The following is a 12,308-nucleotide window of genomic DNA, read 5'->3' on the forward strand; positions in this document are numbered from 1 at the left end:
AAAAATTTCCAAATACGGGCCTCTACTCTGGATGGGAAAAAAATTGGATTTGTTTGCGTTTTGAATCCTGGTATTCCACTACCCCTTAATTAGGAGATGTGGGATACATAAAGGGAGTGTCTCTTAATAGTCATAGATCTAATCTACTTCTTTAAATCAATATAAAGATTAAAGTCATTTACATGTTTTTTTGGGGCAAATTTCATGCCTTTTTCCAATAGTCTGATCTCATTTTCAAAAAGTGGAATCCCTGATATATTAAAGATTCCTTTTTAAAAACCTCTATTGCCTAAATTGGTTTGAGATTGTAAGTTGTTTTCTAATCTTCCAACCTGATTCTTTTTTGTGGGATATCTACACGAAGTGGAGAAAAATGATTGTGATGTTCCCATGTCTCCTCCCTGGATTTGAAATAATTTGTTATTGTCTTCTCTTTTGGTGCTATGGTTCTCCCTTGAAACTTTTCCTCTCTATCACTAAAATGAATGTTCCTCCTATTTGTTTCTGGATTATTTCTTGCTACCTGGGCATAGGACCTGTTCTCTCTTTCTTCCTCTGGGGACATTCTGTCGGAAAAAACAGGGACGTTCTCTTTCTTTATTGGAAATATAATTCCGTGTTTTGAAATTAGTGTATTGAGATGGAGGTATCCTTCTCAAGCTTTGTTTGGAACTTTTTTTAGGACTTTCTGAGAATGAATTTCTCCTGGGGTTTGGGAGTTCTTTTTCTTAAAAGTATAGCTTGACTTTTTTTCTCCCTTATAGGATTTTCTAACATGTAGAAACGGTGTCTTGGATTTTATCCTCTTTATTGTCACGGGTGGCGGTCCGAAGACTGGGGCCGCTGTGTGCCTGATGAAGATGATAGGAGTCTCAGCTTGGAAATGGGCTGTTGAGCACCAGAGTTTGCGCGGCCACCTACCAGGTCCCTGATGCAGCTTAAACAGAAGCCAGGAGCTAGATGATATGCTGATATGTATTCAGTACTAGAATCTAAGTAAGACTAGAACAGGCACCACACAAGATAAGACAAGAGAACCCAGAACCGGAGCAGGACAGAAAGCAGACCCCAGAACATGTACACAATACATGAGGGAAAATTGAACAGAACATGGACAGGACAGGACTGTACATGAAATGGGAATACAAGACAAATAAAACGAGACAAGAGATAGAAGGTAAAACAAGAGGAGACATAACTACTGGAGATTTAGACAAACATAAATGGCCAAAATGTATGCAGCCCACCACTGCGTTAAAGTACTTCAATTACGTTGGGTCCTAACTGCCTAGATATGCATGACTAAATAAACAACAATAAAACACACACAGTACTTTCCTGCAAAGAACGGAGCAGAAGAAATGAGACGACTGCTAGCTGAAACAAAAATGGCAAAGGAACGGGTGTGGCAACAAAAAACAAACTTTTAAAGGAACTCAGGAGACTGGGAATTCCAGGAACGGAATAAAAGAATGAACCCTGAAAACCCAGCATAAAGAAAACAAGACATAGAATAGAAAACCAGAAAAACTAAACAAGAATTTTAAAAATAATTCTGGATATCAGAAGCCAAGGCCAGAAATATCCGCAGAATGGAACAGGACGTGACATTTATCTCGTCTATACTTTTTAATCTTTGTTTCTGCTATCCTTTCATCTAAATTTAGGTTTTTTTTGCAAGATTTCCTCTCTTTCTTTAAATTCAATATTCTCTATATCGATTGGGGGATTGGATTCTAATTCCTTCAATTCCTGTTCCAGTTTGTCCTTCATTTCCCTTGAATGTTTAATAATAAATGGATTAGCTGGAACGAGCAATTGTCTAAAATGTCCTCCCTCTCAGAAATAATTAATCATCAATCCCAAATTTATTTATTTATTTATAAAATAATTTTACCAGGAAAGATACATTGAGATTTCTCTCGTTTTCAAGTATGTCCTGGGTCCACAACACATTGCATTGATACATTATGGTACAATAAAATACAAAAACAATATTAATACACAATATATACAAAATTTACCTTAGAATAGGTAGGAAATATATAATCAACCATAACACGTGCATTCTGTTTTGAGGTATGTAGAGAGGGATCTCTTAAAGGAGTTGAGGCTTGGGGAATATTTTAAAGTGTGCGGAAGGTCGTTCCACAATTGCGGCGCTCTGTAGGAGGAGGAGGATCGGGCAGCTTTCTTTTTGTATTGAGGTAGACTGAATAAAGTGCTGGTACTGGATCGGAGGTCATAGGAGGTGGGAACAGCCGAGGAGAGCATTTTGCTCAGGTAGGGTGGGAGCTTCCCAGAAAAACTCTTAAACACAAGGCTGGAAAGATGAAGGGTGCGGCTGGATTCCAGCAGGAATCTTTTCAACACATAGGCCTTGTGTAATAAGACCCTCTTCTAGGAAAGCTATTTCCCACCATTTTTTTGTCTTGTTATTAAGTAATCTTTATTTCTTTTTAAAATTTTCGTCTAAACCTTTAATCCACTGGGGCTTTTCCCAATCTTGAAAAATAGTTAAAAATTTTGGGATACGTGTTCGATGCAGTTTGGATAGAAAATTGTTGTTGCGATGTGTATTCCACTGTGACAAAAGTCAACATACAAATGACTTGAAATAACCTAAATGTCTTTAATGATGTTTGTATTTAAAAGTAAACATATCCCAAAGCATAACTGTAATGATACAGTGAAATCACTACATTAAAAACAGCTGATTTAGAAAAATGCTTCAACTGCACTGTAGTCACAGCTTGCTATTTTGGCCTTTTGAATACAAATTTCAATTTGCTTAAATTTGGAGGCTGTTAAATAACTCTGGCAGAAATAAAAACATAATATTAAAATGCTTTTGAATTTCCTGATCGATTCCTTATTACAAAAGGAAATAAGTGTCCCATACAAAAAAAAACAAAGAAAATGGAAAAAAACTTTGTATTTCTAATCCAGGGTAAAAGAAGCTAAATGTAGACTGCAACAATTACCGTATATACTCGAGTATAAGTCGAGTTTTTTAGCACATTTTCTGTGCTAAAAAACCCCAACTCGGCTTATACTCGAGTCAATAGTCTGTATTATGGCAATTTGCATTGCCATAATACAGACAATGGGGCTGTGGGGGCTGCAGAGATCTTACTTACCTCTCCTGCAGCTCCTGTCAGCTCTCTCCTCCTCCGCGCCGTCCGTTCAGCACCTCGGTCAGCTCCCAGTGTAAATCTCGCGAGAGCCGCGGCTCTCGCGAGACTTACACTGGGAGCTGACAGAGGGAGCTGAACGGACGGCGCGGAGGAGGAGAGAGCTGACAGGAGCTGCAGGACAGGTAAGTAACAGCTCTGACAGCCCCCTTCCTCCCCCCCACTGAACTACCAATGCTGGACCAGCAGGGAAGGAGAGCCCCCCTTCCTGCTATGTATCAAGCAGGGAGGGGGGACGAAAAAAAAAAGATAGTAATAATAAAAATAAAAAAATTAAATAATAATAAAAATAATAATTAAATTAAATAAATAAAAATAATAATAAATAATAATAAAAAAAAATTAAAATAATAAAAAAAAAAGAATTGCCCACCCCCACCAAGGCTCTGCAACACACACACACACCACTCATACACACACACTGCATTCATACACACGCTGCACTCATACACACACGCTGCACTCATACACACACGCTGCACTCATACACACACGCTGCACTCATACACACACGCTGCACTCATACACACACGCTGCACTCATACACACGCTGCACTCATACACACGCTGCACTCATACACACGCTGCACTCATACACACGCTGCACTCATACACACGCTGCACTCATACACTCACACTGCATTTATACACACGCTGCATTCATACACTCACACTGCATTCATACACTCACACTGCATTCATACACACGCTGCATTCATACACACGCTGCATTCATACACACGCTGCATTCATACACACGCTGCACTCATACACACACACTGCATTCATACACACACTGCATTCATACACACACACTGCATTCATACACTCACACTGCATTCATACACACACACTGCATTCATACACACACACACTGCATTCATTATACACACACTGTAAATAAATATTCAATTAATATATTTTTTTAGGATCTAATTTTATTTAGAAATTTACCAGTAACTGCTGCATTTCTCACCCTAGTCTTATACTCGAGTCAATAAGTTTTCCCATTTTTGGGGGGTAAAATTAGGGGCCTCGGCTTATATTCGGGTCGGCTTATACTCGAGTATATACGGTACTCTGCAATTTTATTTATTTATGTTTAAATCTGCTTACTGCACAAACTGTGCTGAGTCCCTTAAAGGAACACTATATAGTTAGAAATACAAACGTATTCCTAGTGCTATAATTTTAGTGTCACTACTATAATTGTTAAACTATTCAGAAATAAACACAAGTATAAGCCCTACCTATCCTCCGTCTCTAAATTATTTTCAAGCCATGTGGTTTTCTAGTGTCACACATTAGGAAAACAGTTCCTGAATTTTCAGCAAGCAGAAATCAATTTTTTTTTTACATTGCCAGCTTTATGAGGACACATCCACCTCACTGCTGATACCTGTTCTATCATGGAATGCAAGCAGTAAAGTTTGATTTGCCAGAGTATGGACATGTGTGTAATCTAAAAATGGTCTTTAGATTTTGTGCACGGTGCCCTTTTACAGATACCCTTATTTCTCCATAAAATGAGGTGGGATGGGTTACTTTTTCATTAATCAGGTTTATCTTATTCTGTTTTAGATATTGTAGGTTTGCAATAATACTTATATTTGTATACATACATATGATTTTGTTTTAACATTTAGATATGATTGAAAAGGAAATGATAAAGATCTTCAATATTCCCGAAGAAAAAGAGACCAGACTGTGGAACAAATATATGAGCAATACATTTGAGCCTCTGACCAAACCTGAAAGTACCATACAAGATGCTGGCTTGTATCAGGGACAGGTATGACACACATTTTATGCCTATATTTCTTTGTATTTTTTATACTTTAAAAAAAATAAAAAATCTGTTTATGTATTATAGACATTTAAAGTGTTTTTCTTCATCTCTGTATTAGTTCTGCCATGCGACCACTCTATGGCTTTAACATTAAAGCGGCACTGTCATGCCGAATTCCGTTTTTTTTTTTAACCCCCCTCCCGCCTCAACTACATCCAATCGACCCCCTAGTCACCCCCAAATGCCCCTAAGCCCCCCACATTACCTATTTTTTATTCTTTATTTTCTGCCCCGATCTATATTCAGGGCGCCGCCATCTTTGTGTGGGTAGGTGAAGTCCCTGTGGGACACGTCATCTACCCACACTAGATAGCCCTGAGATTCCCGCACATGCCCAGTGAAACACCTGGACATGCGAACGGGAATTTCACCTATTCATTCATTCATCAGACAGACGAATGAATGAATAGAAAAAATCAGACGAACAAACTAACACTGTGTATCAGTGTTCGTTTGTTTGTTCGGTTTATTACAAGGAGGGAGCTACCGGCGTGCAGCTCCCTCCTTGCAATATGTAAAGACAGAAGCGGCAGGGAGCAGTGCTCCCCACCACTTCATAAGCCCCCCAGGTCCCCTCCTCACTCTATGGGGGTCAATATGACCCCCATAATAGCACAAGGGAGATTAAAATCTCCCCAATGCCCCTACTCGCTATACCGCGAGTAGGGGCATGTCCACTAAACAGTGAGCAGCCTGTGGCTGCTCACTGTAAAAAAAAAAAAAAAGGTAATAAGGGGGGGACGGGGGACCTACTGTCCTCCCCCGCCGGCCCCCACCCCTGGACGGCGGGTGGGGGCCATAATGGGAATGAGGGGGGACCTACTGTCCTCCCCTCAGGCCCCCACCCCTGGGCGGCGGGTGGGGGCCATAATAGTAATAAGGGGGGGGGGGACCTACTGTCCTCCACCCCCCGGCCCCCACCCCTGGGCGGCGGGTGGGGGCCATAATATTAATAGGTGGGGGGGGGACCTACTGTCCTCCCCCCCCCGGCCCCCACCCCTGGGCGGAGGGTGGGGGCCATAATAGTAATAAGGGGGGGGGGGGGACCTACTGTCCTCCCCCCCCCGGCCCCCACCCCTGGGCGGCGGGTGGGGGCCATAATAGTAGTAGGGGGGGGGGACCTACTGTCCTCCCCCCCCGGCCCCCACCCCTGGGCGGCGGGTGGGGGCCATTATAGTAATAAGGGGGGGGGGACCTACTGTCCTCCGGCCCCCACCCCTGGGTGGCGGGTGGGGGCCCTAATGGTAAAAGGGGGGGGGACCTACTGTCCTCCCCCCCGGCCCCCACCCCTGGGCGGCGGGTGGGGGCCATAACGATAATGGGGGGGACCTACTGTCCTCCCCCCGCCCCCACCCCTGGGCGGCGGGTGGGGGCACTAAGTAAATTCCCCCCCCCATCAAGGTGACTAGGGGTGCCCAAGCCCCTAGTCACCCACCCCCCACCCAAATAAAAAATGCCCCTACCTACCCCCCTCACCCTAAAAAATAGTGAGGGGGGAATAAAATTGCTAACCTGTAAAGTAAAATTAAACTTACCATTCGACGTCTTCTTTTTTCTAAAATCTTCATTTTTCAGCCCCAAAAAAGGCCAAATAAAAAACCATCATAGCCGTCGAACTAAAAATAAAATAAAAAACCCGAGCGCAAAAAAAAAAAAACCCGACGAAAAAGAAAAAACCCGAGCGCACATAAAAATAATCCATCTTCACCCATGGAGGGCTCCGCGCAGACTGAGCTCCGCAGGGCGGGGCAAGGCTTATAAAGCCTTTCCCCGCCCTGCAATTAGCCTAAGAACACTCTGATTGGTGGGTTTAAGCCAATCAGAGTGCTCTTTGTCATTTTACAAGCGTGGGAAAGTTCTTTGGAATTTTCCCACGCTTGTAAAATGACACAGAGCACTGTGATTGGATGGATTTCAAGCCATCCAATCACAGTGCTCTGTGTCATTTTACAAGCGTGGGAAAATTCCAAAGAACTTTCCCACGCTTGTAAAATGACACAGAGCACTGTGATTGGATGGCTTGAAATCCATCCAATCACAGTGCTCTGTGTCATTTTACAAGCGTGGGAAAATTCCAAAGAACTTTCCCACGCTTGTAAAATGACAAAGAGCACTCTGATTGGCTTAAACCCACCAATCAGAGTGTTCTTAGGCTAATTGCAGGGCGGGGCAAGGCTTTATAAGCCTTGCCCCGCCCTGCGGAGCTCAGTCTGCGCGGAGCCCTCCATGGGTGAAGATGGATTATTTTTATGTGCGCTCGGGTTTTTTCTTTTTCGTCGGGTTTTTTTTTTTTTGCGCTCGGGTTTTTTATTTTATTTTTAGTTCGACGGCTATGATGGTTTTTTATTTGGCCTTTTTTGGGGCTGAAAAATGAAGATTTTAGAAAAAAGAAGACGTCGAATGGTAAGTTTAATTTTACTTTACAGGTTAGCAATTTTATTCCCCCCTCACTATTTTTTAGGGTGAGGGGGGTAGGTAGGGGCATTTTTTATTTGGGTGGGGGGTGGGTGACTAGGGGCTTGGGCACCCCTAGTCACCTTGATGGGGGGGGGGAATTTACTTAGTGCCCCCACCCGCCGCCCAGGGGTGGGGGCCGGGGGGGAGGACAGTAGGTCCCCCCCCCCTACTACTATTATGGCCCCCACCCGCCGCCCAGGGGTGGGGGCCGGGGGGGGAGGACAGTAGGTCCCCCCCCCTACTACTATTATGGCCCCCACCCGCCCCCCAGGGGTGGGGGCCGGGGGGTGGGGGAGGACAGTAGGTCCCCCCCCCTCTTATTACCATTATGGCCCCCACCCGCCGGCCAGGGGTGGGGGCCGGGGGGGAGGACAGTAGGTCCCCCCCCCCCCCCTACTACTATTATGGCCCCCACCCGCCGCCCAGGGGTGGGGGCCGGGGGGGGAGGACAGTAGGTCCCCCCCTCTTATTACCATTATGGCCCCCACCCGCCGGCCAGGGGGGGAGGACAGTAGGTCCCCCCCCCTACTACTATTATGGCCCCCACCCGCCGCCCAGGGGTGGGGGCCGGGGGGGGGGACAATAGGTCTCCCTCCCTTATTTTACTTTACAGCCCCCACCCGTCGTTTAGGGGTGGGGGGCAATATTTTTTTTATTTTATTTTTTTACAGTGAGCAGCCACAGGCTGCTCACTGCTTACTAGACATGCCCCTACTCGCGGTATAGCGAGTAGGGGCATATTATTTACTAATACCAAGTCATTTTTACTTAGTATTAGTAAAGTTGGCTGAAAGACCAGTTTAGGTCTTTCAGCCTTTTAGTAGATAGCTCCCTGATACCGTGGGAATTAGGGAGTTATCTACTAAGCGGCTGCAAGATGCAGCCACAGCAATGAATAGGATCGGGGTTTCATTCATTAGAATGAAATTCCGATCCGAACAAAGTACCGAATTGCATCCTAACACCAATGGAGAAACAGTGCTCATTCTGTTAGGATGCAATTCGGCAGTTTTGCCGGCGTTCTGTCTAAGTGACAGGACGTTCGGCAATACTGACAGGAAGCATTGTGGGAACTGGGAGGAAAGCTAGGGATCATGGGAAAATTGCTCTGACCAGCGGAAATGAAGCACACTTTGCTCCTCCGCTGGTCAGAGCTGGTCAAGCGGAGGAATCCTCCATAAGACAGAGTCCCTACTTTGTCTTATGATTTTAAAGAAAACTAAAGAAGACAGGAAGAAAAGAATAACAGATCCTGAGAGAGGGGGAGAAGAGGAAGAGATTGAGGAAAGGTAAGTTCGGCATGACAGTGCCGCTTTAAGTAGACATTTGTGTGCTTGTAAACACAAAAGCAGTTGTCTGACAATGATGCTAGGCAAGTATTGCCTACAGCTGTTTGTTTCAGATCTATGTACAGTGATTACAGCGGTTGCGCACTGTTCTGGGACTGCACATGACGAGTTCTTGTGCAGTTTTATCAACTCTCACAGTATCGCATTTCTTATTGTTCCAAGCTGATATTTAATATGTATTATAATGTGCAGTACTGTATATCATGTATGTGTACCATACTTGATAAAGTTTAATTTCTAAAAGTGCATACATTTATCCATAGTGTTCACAGCGATTTCCTATGGGAATGCTTTGGATTGGCTAAGATCATCAAGTTTGATGATCTCAGCCAAGGGGGTGGAGTGTGAGCTGGGCCAGCCGTGATCACACCCGCACAGCGCTGGAAGAGGGTGAGTAAAACAACTTTTAAACTGGAGGTAAAGGGTGGAGGGACTGAACAGCTATTTAGACTTATTAACTTATTGCTCGTTTAATTAGGTATGTGTGAGTAAGCATGGCTAGCAAAGTGTGTGTGTGGCTTCATAATTTATTGTGGTGCTTATTAGTGACACATTTGTCTGACTCCTTAGTGCTAGGGGAATTTTGAAGGCCTGTCAAATTTCCCATTTTATTTAGATTGTTATCAGAACAATGAAGGTAAACATCAAAAAATATTGTCTTTTAAAAAACCCACTTAACCCCTTAAGGACACAACTTCAGAAATAAAAGGGAATCATGACGGAATAATTCCGTCATGTGTCATTAAGGGATTAAAATGCTACCATTTTTATATCAGTATTTGATGTTAAGGTTTCTGTTTTATGCAGATGCTAGTAATAGAACAGAAAACTCAAGAGGGACAGTGGCCAAGAGGTTCTACACCCAAGTAAGTTTTTATACCTTTTATTTGTGGATCCTTATGAAACTATATATATATATCATTATATGTTCATGTCCAATTTAAAAAGATTTCATGACAATTTCAAGAAAACTGCCATATGTGAATTATGCACACGTACAAAATGTTATTAAGTTGATAAAATATTAATCACTGTGTAGCATGTCCAATATTTTAAATGTTATTGAATATTAAGAAATATACATATAACAGTGCAAGTGTATAAAAAATGGGGAGCATCCAGATTGGTGAAATGTATTATTTCAATTGCAGATATGTGCAATGACATTACTGGCAGGTTAACTTAATTTGATCCGTCTCATTATTATGAGCTAATGACTAGTAACACATGTACGCTGTGTTTATATACATTAAGGTGGTACTGTCACCATTTGGGCACGTTGCTGAATTCACAAAGACCCCAATGTTTTTTTCCAAAGAATGAAGGGTGTGGGACTGCACTCAATCCCCTAAACAATATGAATCTGGGTGCAACAGGATCGGTCCCAGTACCAAGAAACCAAGTTGCACAATGAGATAAATGTAGAAAAGTTCAGGCACTCCAGAATAAAAAAAAGGCAATTTATTGAACCCACAGCCAAAGTAACGTTTCGAACAAAACTGGTCTTTGACAAAGACCAGTTTTGAAATGTTGCTTTGGCTGTGGGTTCAATAAATTGCCTTTTTTGAATTCTGGAGTGCCTGAACTTTTTTACATTTATCTCAAAGACCCCAACGGTGACATTGCCGCTGGTGGCAGGTAAACGCGCTGCACTATTTCGAATGCACGTGAGTACAGCAATGAAGTCTGTGGAGTATCCCGTGAGAGCGTGGGATCCTCCAAAGACACAGCCTATTCCCTGCAGCTGTCACTGGTGAAGACTGGGGGAATTAACTCCTAAACTCTATCTTTATGACATACTCATTTTTCGGGGAAGGGGCAGTAACCGTGTCGCTTTAATACTGATGTGTAATTTATACTACATATTTACATTGTATTGGGCATTATTATTTTTAATTAATAGTCTATTATTTAAAAATAAATAAAAATATATGTTATATACATAAACAACTTGATAAAAAAAAGAAACATTTGCTATACAAGACAACATAAGAAAATAGCTTCCCATAGAGGTAGAATGAGTATCTTTATCAAATGTAACCTCTTTTACAGTAATAAAACAAAGTCTTAACTCAAATATGCTTAGTTATGATTTTTTTGCTATATATTCTTCATACACAATCCAGTATACTTCCCGTAGACAAACCATACAGGAGAAATGCCAAAATTTTACAGATGTTCCAGGTTGTAGCAAAACAAAGACATGGCAGGCTGCAGCCAACGACAGTGAGTTTTGGCACTTCTTTACATAGTACCAGAACGAACTGATTTTGTTATCTTCAGAACTATGCTTTGAATAATGTTTTCTTTAATCCAGATTTCTGGCAAGGCAAAAAACAGCCACATGTCCGATATCTACAGTAATGTTGCAAAATGATGCTTTGGTTTCTTTCTGCTTGTACTAAAGCCTTCTTTCATGTTCTTTTCTTTTGCTAAACGGTGTTAGTTGATCGATGAAGTACTAATGTCAGATTGCTCTTTTAAGCTTTAATGGCACTTTATTTGATGAAGGAAGTGCTGTATCTTTGTTGCATTTTCATTTTGTGGTTTACTCCCAATGCAAACACCTAACAGATCGTTCTGTTTTTTTTTATTATTTAGTGTGGCGCAGTTTATTGCATTTACTATTAGTTCATGAAGCATAAGTGGTTTGTCTTTTACAATGTGAAATTAGGGTGATTTGACATACTTTTACCATGTGCAATGGATTGGAAATTAGCATATGCTTCATTTTTGGTTATTGTGATAAGGGGGGGAAAGAATTACAACCAACTGTGTGTCAACGAAGTCAAGTGTTCTAATGATGAAGGGAATCAAGCCTAATTTAGGGAAGTATTTCTACCCTTAGACAATGATAGAGTCCTCTGAGAGCACATGACCAAATCCAGGTAAAACCCATTAAGACTGTTGGTAAACTCCCCCCCCCCCTTCTCTGCCAGTGCAGTTCCCTTTCCCCAAAACTCACTCTGGTCTCTATTGAATACTACTAGCGATTGGCACTGCCGAAGGAGGAGGGGGAAAGGGGGGTTGTCCTGTTATACCACTTCCTTTCTATTTTTGTACTTCCCTCTTGGCACAATATACACACACTCTCTGTGTCTGCTTGTAGGAACACGTGATTAGCAGAACAAAGGGGTATTAGCTTGTATCACACCTTTTGCACTGTTCGTTCACTTATTTCCATTCAATCAATAAATAGTTTAACCACATATACTGACTTATATCAATTGTATTTTTATTGTTTGTTTTTTAGCCTCTCTTTAATAAATATTGTTACATTTGCCAAAAGCAAGGAGTGTGTACTCTGAATTTGCGTTCAGTATTTAAGGTTATTAATAGCATAATAGGATATTTACTTTTATATTCCTACAATAATAGTCTAAACTAGCAAGTAGTAAAGTAATTTTATAAGTTATTTCAGTTATATAATGCTCAATGTGTGAATGCATCTCTAATTAC

General features: G+C 42.1%; 1 protein-coding gene across 5 annotated transcripts in view; it reads left to right on the plus strand.

Moving 5' to 3' along the window:
* Positions 1 to 12,308, plus strand: part of USP15 (ubiquitin specific peptidase 15) — a 240,680-nt gene that overhangs the window by 42,278 nt on the left and 186,094 nt on the right. For all 5 annotated transcript variants that reach the window (XR_010090423.1, XM_063446968.1, XM_063446970.1 and 2 more), the window contains 2 exons: positions 4,841 to 4,986; positions 9,657 to 9,715. Coding sequence is in view for 4 of the 5 variants with exons in the window: in XM_063446968.1 (XP_063303038.1) it covers positions 4,841 to 4,986; positions 9,657 to 9,715 (205 nt within the window). In the remaining variant the exon portion in view is untranslated. The remainder of the gene's footprint in view (positions 1 to 4,840; positions 4,987 to 9,656; positions 9,716 to 12,308) is intronic.

The sequence above is a fragment of the Pelobates fuscus genome, chromosome 3, assembly GCF_036172605.1.
Source record: "Pelobates fuscus isolate aPelFus1 chromosome 3, aPelFus1.pri, whole genome shotgun sequence".
Taxonomy (NCBI): domain Eukaryota; kingdom Metazoa; phylum Chordata; class Amphibia; order Anura; family Pelobatidae; genus Pelobates; species Pelobates fuscus.